The 17,469-nt window shown below is 42.2% G+C and overlaps 1 protein-coding gene across 1 annotated transcript in view; it reads right to left on the bottom strand.

Moving 5' to 3' along the window:
* Window positions 1-14,333: 14,333 nt before the first annotated feature.
* Window positions 14,334-17,469, bottom strand: part of LOC136573667 (neuronal acetylcholine receptor subunit alpha-7-like) — a 132,611-nt gene continuing 129,475 nt past the window's right edge. The window contains exon 10 of the mRNA XM_066574928.1: window positions 14,334-15,326. Coding sequence (XP_066431025.1) covers window positions 14,802-15,326 — 525 coding nt within the window. The 3' untranslated portion in view covers window positions 14,334-14,801. The remainder of the gene's footprint in view (window positions 15,327-17,469) is intronic.

Raw genomic sequence — 17,469 nt, 5'->3', positions numbered from 1 at the left:
TTGTTATTTTTGCTCTGTATGACTTTTACCACAAAAATTTATGGTAAACACTGTAAAAAATTGCCAGGGTAGCCATTTTTTGTTCATCTTGCAAAGAACAGAAATAAAAAGCATTGAAAAAGTAATATGTAACCCAAAAGGATACAAATAAAAACTTCAAGTTGTTCTTCAAAAAAAGCCCTCATGCAAATAGGGAGTGGAAAGTAAAAATGCTGCAAGTCTTGAAATATAGAAACACAGAAAAAAGTCATATGGTAAAAAATAAGTGTTCTTATTGTGCAAAAGTACTAAAAAAAATAGCAAAAACTATATATAAGGGCTTATTTAGACGACCGTATATCGGCTCGGTTTTCACGCTGAGCCGATATACTGTGTCCTTGTCTGCAGGGGGGGGAGGATGGAAGAGCCAGGAGCAGGAACTGAGCTCCCACCCCTTCCCCGCCCCTTGCAACTATTTGCAATGGGAGGGGCGGGGCTAGTGCTGGCACTTAGCCCGGCCCCTGTCTCGCCCCCTCATATTGCAAATAGTGGAGAGGGGTGAAGAGAGGGCGGGAGCTCAGTTCCTGCTCCTGGCTCTTCCATCCTCCTCCCCCTGCAGACAAGGACACTGTATATCGGCTCAGCGTGAAAACTGAGCCGATATACGGTCATCTGAAATAGCCCTTAACTTGTAGAACAAATGTATTATGAAATTGCTGTTTTTTTTTGGTATCCCAAAAATAATTAAGGTATTCAATACATGATATGTACTTCAAAATGGGTCCTACAAAATCTACTACTTGTCCCTCAAAATATAAAGTTTCATACAGCTGCATTGAATTAAAGATAAAAATGAGGTACATATCAAAAGTTCTGATCACTGGAGGTCCAAGTGCTGAGACCCTCACCAATCACTAGAATGACCCAGCTGAGGTGTTCATCTAAGCGCTGCAACTGTTCGCTAGGTGAAGATGAGCAGTAGAAACTTTGGCGATCACTGGGTGTCTCAGCAGCCGGACCGCCAGCAATCAAAACTTTTGACATGTCCCTATGACATGTCAAAAGTTTTGGGAAAGTGTAGTTACACTCTGAGGCTTTGTTCAGACAAGCGTGTATTTGTGAGCGCGTAGGTGCGCACATAACCACGCATCTATTATAACCATTTGTTTTCCATGGTGAGTTCACATGTCCGTCTTTTACAGGTGTGCAAATTCATGCACCTGCAAAAGATAGGACATACACGCTCCGGGAAGATCCGTGCTGCGCGTAAATATTGCCAGTGTTCAGTAATGATGGCACTCCCTGCGGGGAGTAAAGAATCCCCTGGCCCAGCTTTCACAGCTGTGGCAGAGGATCACAATGTGCTCCTCCGCCGCTGCTGAAAGCAATGGGATGTCGGCAACCACTGTATGATTTTCGGGGGAAGGGCTTGAAATATAAGCCCTTCCCTGAAAATCATCCCTATCTTGTGTAAAAAAATAAAAAATATATATATACTCACCTCTCTGCCGCTGTTGGGGCTCAGTGCATCTAGCCACTTGTCTGTCCAGCACTGTACTGAAGCTCTTTCAGCGCTGCCTGTGATTGGCTGAACGCTCAGCCAATCAGACACAGCCCTTTCAGAAAGTGGAGATTTTAAATCCCCGCCTACTGAAAGAGCTTTAGAGCAGTGACCGGGACCAAGCGGCTAGACGTGCCGAGCCCTGACAGCGGCGTAGAGGTGAGTAAGTATATTTTTTTATTTTTACACAAGCTAGGAATGATTTTCAGGGAAGGGCTTATATTTCAAGACCTTCCTCGAAAATCACTACGGTTGGTCCCTGCAGCCCAATTGGCACAGAGCTTCATGTTTTTTTTGCACATCCATGCAGCGCTGAATTTTGCGCAGCACGGATGCATGCAAAACAACGCTCGTGTGAACAAGGCCTCGGGGTAAAATTCGTTATAAAGGGGTTACATGAATTTAGGGTGACTGAGATATGTGCCAAGTGTATTTGGCTGAGATATGGAAGAAAAAAACATTTTCCAGAAGGATCTTCCAATTTTAATATGACTGGTAGAGTGTTGCAAAACCAGCACAGTCCATGGTGAAGAATGGGTTGTTTCTGGAAAAAAAGACGGTCGTTGGTCATTCAAAAAAAAACCAAAGCGTGTCATATTTTTGTGTGTATTGTGCACAAAAAGAAAAACACATTAAACTAATTCAATTTAACTGCCCATTAAAATGAATGGGACTATGCTTTTGTGTGGAAAAGTACATCGCGCAAATGCACACGTAAATACACTTACACCCTAATGTTTATATATCTTGCTATATTAAAAGAGAGTTCTGCTATTTTCATGTCGGCTGCTTTACTTCGGATGGTTCTGTTAATGCACATTCGGAGTGCTCATCTGTGTGAGAGGAGCTTTAATACCTTGGGATAAACAGCTCTTTCAGGGTGTGTAACATATATTCCTCTTCCACTGTGGGAATTGAATGCAGTTCTAAAAGCTTTACAACAGCAGCAGTTTGACTTCATTTAAACATGTAAAATAAAATATTTATCCAGTAAAACTGCCTTTTTAGTGGCATTTATGATTTGCCAAAGGACTAGGAATTTCCAATAAAATAAAAAGCAAGTCGTTTCTCATACAGAATTCTTACACACAATGTGTAGTCTGTGAAAAATTATTAGATTACTTGTGTGTCTATCTATCTATCTATCTATCTATCTATAAAGACAAAAGCCCTCACTGACTCACTCACTGACTGACTGTCTGACTGACTCGCCACTAATTCTCCAACTTCCCGATGTCGTAGAAACATGAAATTTGGCACAAGCATAGATTATATTCAAAATAGGAAAAGCTAATGGGTCCCAACTCAATTATTCAATTCTAAGCGCAAAAGAATTAGCGTCCAAATTTTACGTACGGAATCTAATTCTCTCACTTCCCGATGTCATAGAAACATGAAATTTGGCACGAGCATTGATTATGTCATAAATAGGAAAAGTTAATGGATCCCAACTCAATTATTCAATTCTAAGTGCAAAAGTATTAGCGTCCAAATTTTATGTACTTTATCTAATTCTCTCACTTCCTGATGTCATTTTATATAAAGGAAACATTGCATGGTTGCCTCCACGTGGTGTTTCCCGGGTAACGCAGAGAACTATGCAAAATGGTGAACATATTTTTTTCCCGGGATCTCTAAAGTAACCATGACTGCATAAGATTTTCCGTGTGAACATCAGATAAACACCAGTACTAAATTAACTCGGGCGAAGCCGGGTATATCAGCTAGTGTATATATATATATATATATATATATATATAGAGAGAGAGAGAGCATATATACTGTATATCTGTGCATAAAAATTCAAGCTAAAAGAGTCAATGCATTAAAGTGCTGATTTGTGTAAGAAGCTGAAAAATTGAATGAACTAAGACGTATGAATTGGATTATGAAGACAAGTGGCTTAGAAATAAAACTATCTTTAATTACTGAATATTCATTACACTGAATGTTTTTTTTGATATTTCGAAACGACCCATATCATTAGACCAGTGGGGTGCAATTAGCATCCCGTTTTTCAATTTTTTCAACACCCTTATCAGTCATGTAAAAAAATATTGTTACGATATACCAAAAGTTACAAATGTAATCAATTCTTCATTGTGAGGTTCACTTTTCCCACTTTTGAACAGATTGTTGAAACATTTCTGCCTTTGATAATGTTATTTATATGTTCGCTATATAAGATTTCTCACACATATAAAAATAACAGGAACAAACAATAGAAAAAACTATTGAGATTGGTGTGAACAGAAATCTTCTGGGATCTCACAGATTTGTGTATGCTTTATGAGTGTTCTCAGACAATCGTTGTGAACCATATGTGTCTTTCTTGATCCATGGTTTCGAGTTCAGAAAGACTCTGGTAGACTAATGACAGCCGGTGAGTCCAGGACCAATGACAGGTCTTATTAAGGGCGGATTAAGATGAGCATAGGCGCAACTACGCTGAGTGGCACAGAGCATAGTTGCGCCTGAACAAGGGAAATTTTTTCCGGCTTTTCAAACTCCACGGCCGATAAAGGGACAAAACGAAACCCCTGATATCAATGGATTTTGGTGGTTTCGTTTTCACTATCGGGATTCTTGCCTCTTAATTGTACAGATGAGGAAAAATAGGACCCATCCTGTCTTTCCTGCAGGTAGTATTCACTTATTTTCCCGCATTTTTTGGGGGGAAACTCTTGTGCTTTCACGTGGAGTTTGAAAAGCTGGCAAAGGGATTTTCCTCATTCAAGCACAACTATGCTCCATGCTGCCTAGTGTAGTTGCGCCCACGCTTGTTGGAATAAGCCCTGTAAGTGCACACGAACGTACTTACGGGACTAGAACAATATGGGAAGGAAGGTGAAAGCACATGCAAAAATATACAGCTAATTAATACATTGGAGAACCTCGCTATTGGAAGTGTAAAGAAAGAATAAAGACAAAAAATTCAGAAGGAAAGTAGAGGAGCAAGAGACCCCGATCACAAACTAAAATGTTTTTACACAAATGCACAGAGCATAGGAAACAAACAAGGAGAATTGGAGCTCCTAACACAGGAAGAGAAATATGATGTCATAAGCATCACGGAAACTTGGTGGAATGATACATGTGATTGGAATACAAGGCTTGAAAGATACAACTTATTTATAAGAAACAGACCAAAAAAAAGGTGAGGAGGTATTGCGTTGTATGTTAGGAGAACATTAATCTCCACAGAGATTTAAGCTTCAGTTCAGAACATGGGAGTTCTGTAGAAACTGTTTGGGTAAGAGCACAAGGAAAGAACAGAAATGACACCATTGTAGGCATTTACTATAGGCCGCCTGGACAAGCAGAACATATGGATGAACTTTTTTTTACATCAGATTGCCAAGCTCTTAAAAAAGCCTGACATAGTGATTATGGGAGATTTTAACTATGCAGACATTTGTTGGGAATCTCTCTCAGGTAAAAGTAATGGATCCAACAAATTCTTATCCACTCTTGCTGACAACTTTATCTTCCAAAAGCTAGAAGAGAAAACAAGGGGATCTGCTGGTTGAGGAAGTAAGGGTGGCTGGGACCTTAGGAGGCAGTGATCATGCTATCCTTGAACTTTGGATAAAAAGGGGAGGAAGACCTGAGAAAACTCAGACCTCAAGGTTGGCTTTCAGAAAGGCAGATTTTAATTGACTCAGAAAGAGGGTAGGAAGAATCCAATGGCTGGATGTTCTTAAGGACAGAAATGTCCAAGAAGGTTGGGAAATATTGCAAAATGAGATTCTTAAAGTACAATCGTTAACAATCCCTAAAAGAAGGAAGAGTGGGAGGCATTTAAAGAGACCACAATGGATGAACACAGAATTTATACATATGTTAAAAAGGAAGAGAAATATGTTTATCAAATGGAAAGAGGGGGTTAATATCTAAAGAAGAATATGCGCTCTGCAGGAGCTGTAAAGCAAGTGTCAGGTAAGCTAAAGCTAATAATGGATTGAGGCTTGCAACACAGGCCAAAAACAATAAAAAAGGATTTTGTGAGTATGTCAAAAGCAAAAGAAAATTTAAAGGTGCTATTGGATGCTTACAAGATGAAAATGGTGAATTGGTTAAGAATGATGTTCAGAAGGCTGACCTTTGAAATTCCTATTTTGTATCTGTTTTCTCTCAGAAAGTAGATGGAACATCAACTGATCTTCCGTGTGCTATTGGGGGAATAAAAGAATGTAGGCTATCTATATGAAGAGAGAGATGGTGAGGGAACACATAGCTAACTAAAATAAATTCAAGTCTCAAGGTCTAGATGAATTACATCCTAGGATACTAAAGGAAGCAGCGGAGATAATTGCTGAACCACTCGCCTTAATCTTTGAAAATACCTGGAGAACTGGAGAAGTCCTAGAAGATTGGAAAAAAACAAATTTTGTCCCCATCTTCAAAAAAGGGAAGAAGGTGGATCCAGGAAACTACAGGCCCGTGAGCCTGACTTCTATACTGGGAAAGATCTTTGAAAAATTATTTAAAAGCATGTATGCAAGTGCTCAGATAAAAATTGAGTAATTTTTTAAAAACATTTTCTTTTTATTGAACATATTAGCAGATAAGGAATAGCGCAGTAGGATCACACAGGACCCTGAAATAACATAGAGATTACAATATTCAATCAAACAGCAGGACCAGAATCCGCAAGATACATCTCTGCACGATTAGAATGTCCTCTAGCTACGTTTATGAAACAAAAGAAGAAAAAGTCTGGGAAGGTGGGGGAGAGGGGGGATATGACTGAGGGGAAAACCTTAGGAGGGGCACGGGGGAATTAGAGGGAGGAAACAATGAAGAACCAACGGCAAGTACAGTTGTTTACTCTTCAAATTGAGAGAGAGAGGTTTGAGAGAGTGAAGTTTTAGGCAGATAGATCTTATATATTGTTAGGTAACATAGTGGGTTAGTGGGGGAGATTGTCTCTTTTCCCTAAAACTCGATCCAGGATGACCAAAGAGCTGTGAAATCATCTCTTGTACCCATTTCCCAGGCTAGAACTTCCTCAAAGTGGAATATTTGTTCAACTCTCTCCAGCCATTGAGAAATTTGTGGGGGTTCCCTTTCTCTCCAGCAGAGGGGAATGAGGAGTTTAGCAGCTGAAATTAAAATTGTCGGTAAACTTTTTTATTTGATGGTTTAAGCTGACTTGTGGATAGCCAGATCAAAATCTCCTCGGGCATGAAAGAAAAGGAAGTGCCACATATTGTGTTGATGAGGTTAGTGATGGAATACCAAAAGGGTCTTTTTTCTGGGGCATTCCCACCAGATGTGAAGGAAGGTTCCCTTTTCTGATTCGCATCTCCAACATCTATCAAAAATTCCTATGCTCGCTTTTGACATGGCTGCAGGCGTCTTGTACCATTTGGTCAAGATTTTGTAGGAGTTTTCCTGAATGTGTACGCTTCTAAAGAAACCATGTGAGTTCTGCAGTACCTGAAGAGTTTCAGCTTTATTGAGGTTAACTCCTAGATCTCTTTCCCACTCCCTCAGAAACCAAGGCTTGTCAGGTGAGGACTGTAGAAGGAGACCTTTGTATAGATGTTTTACTATTTTCTATGGGTGAGAGAGAAGGGAGAGGTAGGTCTCAAACCAGAAGGGGGCTCTCATTTTACTAAAGCTGGAGCTCTGTAGCCTCTTCAAGGAGTGGTCAAGGCCTATCCTGCTCAGAAAATCAATTGGAATGTGTGTGAGAAGGGTATCTATCTGGGCCAACGTGCAGCCTTTGAGGATGTCGTAAATAAAGATGTCATTACTTTTTTTTGGAAGGTGGGGGTCATTGGGATGTGTGACTTTTTGTCAGCTGATCCCGTTTGTAGTGATCTGAGCACCTTAATTGCGCCCTTTGTAATGGGGCTCAATGACCTTAGTTTTCCCAGTGGAGGGCCGTCCGCCCAGAGATAAATTTGGTTCTTCTTTTTCAACAGGGCCCTCTCCATTTCAAGAGTGGGTGAAGTTAGGACAGTATCTACTAGGGAAATTCACCTGGCTATGTGGATCGATTTGTGGTATAAATGAAGGTTTGGCAGATCAGTTCCTCCCTGGGGTTTTTTTCTGGACTAGGTAAGAGAAGGCTAGGCATGTCCCAGACAAACCCTCCAAACAGTCTATGCATCTGGGAGAAAAAGAAGCCAGGCACTTATATTGGGACCACACGTAGGGTGTAAATTATAAACGGCAGACTATAAGTGGATATTAGATTCTTCCTACCCAGCCAAGAAATAAGTGGGATGTTAGATTGTTTGAGCTGGGACTTTAATTTTTTAATCAGTGGAACGTAGTTAGCATCGTAAGACGAGAAGGGTTTGAGGTCAGGGATATTTCTAAATATCAAATGGCTTTGAAGGGCCATTTGAAGGCGTAAACTTTTTTAAGACTGGAGGTGATGTGGTCGGGTGCAGAAATATTGAGTACTTCATATTTATCAAAATTGATCTTGAAATTGGAAAACGTGTCAAAGAGGTCGAATATCTCCATGAGCACCAGAAAGGCTCTTTTAGGTCGGTGGTGAGGATGAGAAGATTGTCTGCAAAGGCTGCTGTTGTGTGCATAGTGTTACCAATTCTCAGATATCTGGACTCTGCCTAATCCCCTGGAGCAGCATCTCCATCACTTGGATGAAAAGTGTGGGGGAAAGCAGACAGCCCTGCCCCATTCCTTATGTCAAAAGGTTTTGATATTGTGCTATTAACTTGTACTCTAGCCGATGGATTAGAATAAAGAGAAAGAATGGCTCTAATGAAATGGGTTGGGAAGCCAAATTTTGACAGGGTGTGTTCCATAAAGTCCCAGCTAACCCTGTCGAAGGCCTTCTCCGCGTCCGTGGATATCAGTACTAGTGGCAGTTTGTTTATTTTGGTGAAGTGCATAGCGTGGATTACTCATGTCATATTGGTTTTCCCTTCCCTAGCCGGCACAAACCCCACTTGGTCTGGGCTAACTAGTTTGGGGAGAAAGGGATTTATCTGTCGTGCAAGCAACTTGGCCCAGAGTTTAATGTCCGTATTTAGTAATGAGATAGGGTGATAATTACTACAGGAAGCGTGGTCTTTCCCCTCTTTGGGGATAAGTGTAATATAGGCTTCTAGTGACTGCTTGGTTAAAACCGAACCTGAGAGAAGGGAATTACAGAGTTTCGTGAGATGTAGGATATATAAATAAAGAATTGGGAGTCCATCCAGGCCCGGGCTCTTCCCGTTGGGGATTGAGGCTAGGACCTCAGCCACCTCTACTGCAATAACTGGTTTTAAATCTTCCATGCTGGAGATTTGGATAAAGAGGAAATTCATTTCTTTTGTCTCTTTGTTGTTTAGACCTAGTTTTCAAGAATATCAGCTCACCTTTAATTAAGGCTTTGTGGGCCTCCCATAGAATTGGAATTGGCATCTCTTGCGTGTATTTAATCCTCTAGCTTCTCCAAGAGAAGAGAGCAGTTATCTTTTCCACTAATTGGAGTACAATTCAAGTGCCAATTCCATTTCCTCCTTGGCAGGCTATATATTGACAGTGTTATAGAGATCGGAGCGCTGTGAGAGAAAGTGATTGGGCCAATGTCAACGGATGTGACTGAATGCATGTATTACCTGATATCAGCAGGTAATCCATTCTATAGAATGTGGCATGAATGGCTGAGTAGAGCATTCCCTAACCTCTGGATTCAAGGCCCTCCAAGGGTCATGCAAATTTAGATCCGAAAGTAAGCTCTTAAGTCTGCGGAGCTTCTTTTGGGAAATTAAAGAGGAATCTGAGGTGGTATCTTTTGAGTGGTCTAGTGCCAAATTGATGTCTTTTCTCTGACCACCTGCAGGCCTACTGCAAAATCTCTAAATTTTGCTATAACCCGTATTAGCCATGGTATTTAATTTTTGTTTGGGGTGTAGAGGTTTGCGAAAGAGACCTTACTATGTGTGATTGGGCACTTTAAGAAGATGTATCTGCCATTTGGGTCTAAATCCGATTGTGTGGGAACAAAGAGTATGTTCTTACTAATTGTAATTGAGACACCTCTAGAGGCTGAGGAATGTGTACTGTGAAACCATTGATTATAATAAAAAGGATAGTAGTTTAGGAACCCGGTTTTGGCGGAAGTGTGTTTCTTGTAGAAACACTACCTCTGCATTGTACTTCCTCAAAAGAGAGAAGGTTTGTGACTTCTTCTGTGGGATATCCCAGCCTCTAATATTGAGGGAGGTTATTTTAATGTCCACCATGGGTCAGTCCCAGAGGATTGCCATCAAATTGCTGATCTGCCTGTAATATCTTCGCACCACTACATGCCATCTTGTCGTACAAAAAAAGTTTAACCATTAATTCCACTAGTCATGACAAAGTGAAGAATTTTGGTAAACATAGGACAGAGGAAAAGCCAGCCCAAGGGGGGCCCTGAGCCTGTTCCTCAACCAGACCCAAGGAGGAGAAAAATTCCCGTGACTTCTGCTTCCTCCTATGTACACAGGGGGTGGTTAGACACACACTATTTAGAGTGGGAGCAACCCCTAAGACTATTAATAAGTAAACGGTAGCAAATAAAATGTTTAAACAGTTGAAAAGACTTAATCTGATCAAGTAAGTGAGTTGCAGACCAGACAACACTTTTTGGTGTGTAAGTAACTTGGGAAAATAGACATATATCAAGATAGAGCACGTCAGTACAGTCGGCTTGCAGATGGGTGCGGACCTGGAGGTTGGTTTAGTTCCCGGCCCCGGACACTCTCATGGGTGTACACAGCGTTCATTGGCTGAGGATCGCGACACCTTACAAAGAGACATCAGTGGGGGAACCACATATATGAGGCCACCCAGTGACCTCCAAGGCATCTCTGGGGGCACACCCCAGCACCTATTACCTGACAGGATTGCCCCACCAGCACCACATTGGCCGACGACCCCCAATCCCACGACCAGCCTCTGCCGTGCGTCCTGCAGTTGTGGTGAAGATCTAAAAGAAAAAAAAGAGGGAAGGAGGGGGAGAGGGGTAACCCCCGCCGAGAACACCCCGGGGTATCCGACAGGGAGACCTAGCTTAAGTCTCAGCCGGCAGTCTTTTTATGCTTCGAGGGTTCTGGGAGCCTTGATGGGTGACCAGTTCTCTGGTTTCTTCAGTTGAGGCAGATGGTGCTTGGTTTGAACTGGCATCCATGACGGGATATCAAGCGGAAGCAAATCTAGCTTTTTCCATGCTTTATCAAGATCCTCTGGCGTTCCGATGGTGATCTGTTGGCCGTCTTTAAAGGTAGAGAGGCTAAATGGAAAGAGCCATCTCACTGGTAACTTCTTTGAGTGCAAGGCCTCCGTCAGTGGTTTTAATATACGCCTTTTGGCCAATGTGCTGGGAGCAATGTCCTGAAAGAGAAGGATCTTGTTGCTTTCATATATGATATCTTGCGAGTCTCTAGCCTTTTGCAAAATGACTGAAGTGTCCAAATAACTTAGCAAACACAGATAACATTCTTAGGAGGTTTCAATGGTGAAGGCCTGGGCCGGAGCACTCTATGAATACGCTCTATTACTATTTTCTTTCCCAACGAGGGTCTGGAAAATATCTAAACCAGTTGAATTTAAAGCTTCTGTCGCCATGGATTATGGAAGGCCTCTGATGCAAATGTTTTTTCTTACACACCTATTTTCCTGATCTTCTATAAGCAGCATGGCTTGGTTTAATTGATCTTGGAGTGCCATTAAGTTAAACTGAAGAGTCAAGTTATGCTGTAAGAGTTCTTGATGTGAGTTCTCTAGGTCTATGGCCAATTTGTTTGACCTCTGTCTTAATATCTGCCTCTTCTTTCATGACTGGAGAAATAGATTGAGCCAAATTTTTTTTAAGGAAGGACCGTGATATTGGATCTCTGTCCATTTCCTTGTAGTGGTCTGAGGTGGCTGAGGCACATTCCATATCTGAATCTTCAATATTTTGTTCAGTAAGACTTTCCTGTGGAGGTCTGTGTCTTTGTGCTGCTGGGGAGCCGTGTTGCTTTTTCTTTAGGTATTTATCCATTTCAACCTGATTTTTGCTTTTTTTTAGGAGTATCTGCGTGTTCTCTGTTTCTATCTTTCCCATATTTCACCATTTTGCAATCGTGCCACAGGTTTTGGCACGCTTCTACTAACTGCTTTTACAGGTTATACGATTATATGTTATTTCATCAGGTCTGCTAAGTATAATAGCTGTAGTCTCGGGTTCTCCCATTTACATGTTGGTTAATTATTCACCCATTTCACTGTGTCTGCCCCATGGCTCTTAGTAGATTGTATTTGCAGAATCGTGAGTCACAGTGAATGTGGGGTTTTCAGTCTGTTGAAGGCTTTGTAAATACCAACCCTCTCAGCAACTCCGGACCCGCCTTGTGCTGGTCAGAGGTGCAAAGGATTGGGTGGGTGGAGGGTTGGATGGATGGGATGCAGTAAAAGGGCTGAATTGTATGTTCAGGGAAGAGGTTTAGCTATTCATGGTAAAGAGTCCATGGATGTCCCCAACCCCTATTTGCTTCTCACCCAAAAGCCTAGGATCAACTGTGTGCCTGTATGTCCTTGTTGTGCTGCAGCCTGTTGTGGTTGCAGCTGCACTTCCAGTGGGAGCTGCTGACAGTTTAGCCCCCAGCTTATGGGCCTATCTACTCCTTAGGGTCTCCAGGGCTCAGAGGGTCTAGCACAGACAGCTGCTTCCCCAGGTGCTCACCACTGGTGTCTGTGAGCTGTTGGCAGTCTCAGAAACACTCCTCCCCCTCTCTGGTTCTCCCCAGGCCAGGGGTAGGGTTCTGTGACCCGCCGTAGGAAGGAAGCCTGCTGCTGTACTGGCTTTCATCGCTCGCAACCCGTCGTATTTCTGCCGCTGTTACCTGCTGCTATCTCACTCGTCAGTAGGGGAGGCTGCCCTCTGGAGTCGCTGATCACCTCTCAAGGACGGAGCTGCCGCCTCAGCCTGAGGATGCGGGGATCACTGTAGGCCGCCGACTCCCTTCAGGGAGAGATATGTATAGGTTTTAGTGGCTTCTAATGGCGGAGCTCAGCAATGTGCCTCTGTCTGCCTTACTGTCTTGTTTGTAACAAACAAGTCATGCCAGATGAATCCAGAATCTAATTTTCTTCTATGACAGAATCACCAACTGGGTTGATCAGGAAAATGCGGTGGATTAGTATATTTTAACTTTAGTAAGGCATTTGACAAAGTATCTCATACCATACGTATTGAAAAAATGACCAGATATGGGATTGACAAGGCAACTGTTAGGTAGATTCACAACTGGCTGAGTGATCGTACTTAAAGAGTGGTCATAAATGGCTGCACATCCAAGGGGAAGAATGTATCAAGTGGGGATCCACAAGGCTCTGTCCTCGGCCCAGTGTTGTTCAACATTTTTATAAATGATCTGGAGGAGGGAATTGATGGGAAACTGATCAAATTTGCAGACAACACAAAGCTAGGAGGGATAGCTAACACTAGGGAAGGGACAAAGTATTCAAAAAGATCTAGAAAGCTTGAACAGTGGGAGGCGACTAACAGAATGGTATTTAACAAGGAGAAATGCAAAGTCCTACATCTGGGCAAGAAAAATGAAAAAAGCACATACAGAATGGGAGGAATTGGGCTAAGTAACAGCACATGTGAAAAAGACTTGGGTATACTAATAGATCACAGACTGAACATGAGTCAACAATGTGATGCAGCAGCCAAAAAGGCAAACACAATTCTAGGCTGTTTTAAGAGAAGCATAGAGTCTAGATCGTGTGAGGTCATTATCCCCCTCTACTCTTCCTTTGTCTGTCCTCATCTGGAATACTGTGTCCAGTTCTGGGAGCCCCACTTTAAAAAAGACATAGACAAACTGAAGCAAGTTCAGAGAAGATTTACCAAGATGGTGAGCGGTCTACAAATGATGTCCTATGACAAATGCTTAAAGGATCTGGAATGTTTAGCTTGGAAAAAAAGAAGGCTGAGAGGAGACTCAATAGCGGTCTACAAATATCTGAAGGGCTGTCACACTGCAAAGGGATCAGCCCTATTCTCATCTGCACGAGGAAAGACTAGAAGCAATGGGATGAAACTGAAAGGGAGGAGACACAAATTAGATATTAGACAGTGATGGAGATCAATGAGTGGAACAGGTTGCCATGGGATGTGGGGAGTTCTCCTTCAATGGAAGTTTTCATACAGAGGCTGGACAATATCTGTCTGGGATGATTTAGTGAATCCTGCACTGAGTAGGGGGTTGGACCCGATGACCCTGGAGGTCCCTTCTAACTCTACATTCTATGAAATTATATATTAAATCCTTTAGTAGTTTTTTTTTAGCCAAATCAAGCAATAGCGAAACATAGCCGATTACATATAGCTATGGTGTTATAAAACGCATTCAGAACTACTATTAGAGTAGACATGTTAAAATAATATAGTATAATCGGTTTATGAGCAAACCCTGCAACATCTGCTGGTTTATCTGCTGGTATTAGACTGCAGATACTTGATGGCCATTGTACATTTACTGAGCTGATTATTTATGTAACATCTGTCTATTTCTCCAGCCTATGATATTGCAATGTTATACCAAGTGCAACCACCTGGACCGTAGGAATACCCAGAGGTGCAGCACTTGGGCTGCCAAAGAGTCCCCAATTACCATTTATAACACTGTTTATTTTGTATCATGTCACCTTCGAGCCCACTTAGCCAACAGGGTTTTGGTGCAACTGCTACTTGTGCGGCCCTTGCAGATATGTCCCTACAAATACTATACTGTTTGCTACCAAAATGGGATGAAGCACACCGATTCCTAAGAAAGAACCTCACAAGTAAAAATAATGCTTTTATTCACATCAATGTTAGTAACAATGAGGCTCAGTTGGTTCTTAGACAACAATACGGCTCTATTGGCTGCAGTGATAATAACGGTGCAGTGCGAAACATCGTGACACTTCTGTGATATGTGGCTCATCCCGATTCTCATATCACTTCGTTGCATGTCAGGTTTTTTTTTGATAGGTCTATATATTGAATAGGATAATACTGTTGAGTATATATGGCCAAACAATTGCTTCGCTCATTGCTAATACTAACATTAATTATGTACAGTTATCCAACGCAACTCAGACGCCTTTTGAGTTCCATGTTTTTAGTTGGTGGATTACTTTCAGTAGTATTTCTTCACCGACGGTTATTTTTTTCTCATTTGTTATACAGCTGAAGACATAACAAGCAGTAACATTAAAATTCACTATTTTATTTTTTTTTGCCTTGGCAGCAAAATCGGCTAAATTCCCCTCATGTAAAGTCTTTCGAGACGGCTTCTATAAAGTTCGGTGCTGACATCAGGATTGCAATTGTACAGATAATGGCAAAAAGCGAGAATGCTACAAGACACAAACGGTCAATAACTGCAGCAGCAAACTTCCACTCGCTGCAGATCTCTTCCCCTTCGTCTTGATCTCTGAAACGTCTGGCAATGTACTGCACCTCCTCTAGTATCTTGGTTATTTCTGGCATGCACTCTCTTAAACATTTCTTCTGGATGAGATCACTGTCTTCCAGAGAAGGGCATGTTACTCTTCCGCACATTACTCCAGAGTCACTGTTAGGGGGGCAGCAAGGACTCTCCAGGTTGTGGTAGCCACAGTAGAGAACGTTGCCATTGGTAGATTGGTGTCCAGATACAATGTTCATTTCGATACTGGACATGCTTGAATGGTGGTTTGGGTACACATACTTACAAGGAATCGGCCTTCTATTTTCCCCAGGTTTTCTCATCCTTAAAAACCATGCGCACCAGTTGAGCAAGATCACCCTTACCTAAAATAGAAGATTTGAGGGATCATTTCTTCTGATGCAACCATCAATAAACAATCATAAAAATACTCTTATGACTATGGAACCAGATCCATAGAAGAGGACCAAATTAAGTGTTTGAATCACTCTGTGTAATTTCCTTAGTCATGTCTCAAGTTCTTTTATAGGATATCTACCTATTGGCTCCTCCCTATAAGATCCAGCTCTGGCTGCCTGGGAGTTGCCGATTATTGTTCAGTTTTCAGTGTCCTCAGAGTAGTCCAGCTACTCTGACCTGCTAGTAGTCTGGCCATGCTACTTTGTGTGTTCATTGTTCAGTGTTCGCTGAGTAGCCCTGCTACTCTGACCTGCTGGTAGTCTGGCCCTGGTACCTTGTGCCTTTCCCTCAGTGCGCTAGCCAGTCTGCCTTTGTTTTTATTCTGCTTCTATCAGCTTGTCCGCTAGCCATCGCTGTTATCAGCCAGGGTTTTCTAATCTGCCGTTGTTTTTATCCTGCTTCTGTCAGTTTGTCCGCTAGCTCTTGCTGTTATCAGCCAGGGTTTTCCTGTCTGCCTCGTTTGTATCCTGCTTCCTGCAGCTTGTCCGTTTGACCTTGCTATTGTCTGCTTTGCTTTCTGTTATTAGCCAGGCTTTGTCATCTGCCTCTGTTCTGCTTGTATTGTTCATGTTGGTTTTTGTCATCTGCCTTTCCTGTCGGTGCTAGTGGGTAGTAGTCTCTTGCATAGGTACGGCGGTCTCTGCCTGTCCCCCCTTAGTAAGTGTAGAGTCAGAGTTGGCAGCCTGGACGTGTCCACCATCAGGGCTATCTCCAGGAAGGGACAGTGGCGTGGGTGAAGATCGCGTACCTAGGCACCCCACTAGTACAGTAACACTTGGTAATTCTGTGCCAAAGTGCTCTTAATTTGGAGTTACTACATTTATTTATTAATGTCTATGTGCTGCTGAGACTCAAGAATGCTTATGAGTCCTGCTTCCCCCACACACATTTAGTGATTGGCAGCTTTTCAATTGTATACTTGTACAACAGTACATCAAGGGAGAAGGTATAATACCTGCACTTGTTCTTCTCTGCTGTTCCTCTGATCCACCAGTTCCATGTCCCGTTTCTGCCATCTAGATGACTGACAGTCTTCAGACTACCTAATCCCCCAATGTGCATTGGTAGTATTAGATTACCAAAGCACTATGCCTGCTCTCTGATTGGGCAGATTCACTCAGCACTGTCCTATCAGGGAGCAGGTCACAAAGTGCATTAGATAATTAGAACATTCCAGCTGCCACCATGGATTGGGAGATGGCAGAGAAGAACAAGTTCAGGTAATATACCCCTTCCCCGCTATCCGATCTAAGATAGAAGTTTGTCCAAAAACTGGAGGAAATTCACTTTCTTCGTGTTTTTCATAATTTGGATGTCTTGACATTACACCTTTGTTATAAACATTAAGGGCTCATGCCCATGGCCGTTGCAGAATTCCACTGTGGATTTCAGCCACAGGAGTACCGCGGTAGTAAACAAAATGCGCCCGCTAGCCATTGCGGAAAAATGTGTTTTTTTCCCGCGGTCTCCATTAACACTATGCTAATGGACACCTCCCGTGGCATCAATCCGTGGGAAATAGAACATGCTGCGATTTATTTCCCACGGCGGAAATCCGCGGTAAAATTCGGCGTTTCGGCATTGGCAGATTAGGTTTAATAGAACCTACTTGCAGTGGAAGTCCACCGCGGAAACCGCGATAAAAACCCGTTCGTGGGCATTAGCCCTAAGTTTGGTTGGATGAATAACAAAATGGAAGAGATACAGATGGTGCATTGGGAATATTTACTAATACTGTCTGAAAGTTAGTGCAAACCAAAACAGACAGTCTCAAAGTGCTCAATAATTCCTCACAGCTAGATTGTAAATCTGTTGAATTTTAATACTGTCTAGTCTAAGTTTATACCACCTATTAGTTAGCTTAGTTACGCCAAAAATTGCACCAAAATTGTGGTAGACAAAAAAGCAAAAATCCCCGCGCTCACGGACTTCAAGAATTGAAACGGGACTCAATGGTCCGTATTACATCACTTTATTCACAATGCAACGCATTTCGTCAACATTCACTAGTGCTTGAAAAGGGCGACTAGTGAATGTTGCCGAAACGCG

The sequence above is a fragment of the Eleutherodactylus coqui genome, chromosome 7 (assembly GCF_035609145.1).
Source record: "Eleutherodactylus coqui strain aEleCoq1 chromosome 7, aEleCoq1.hap1, whole genome shotgun sequence".
Classification (NCBI taxonomy): Eukaryota; Metazoa; Chordata; class Amphibia; order Anura; family Eleutherodactylidae; genus Eleutherodactylus; species Eleutherodactylus coqui.
Note: the sequence above shows the minus strand (reverse complement) of the source record. Positions and strands in the feature narration are given on the sequence as shown.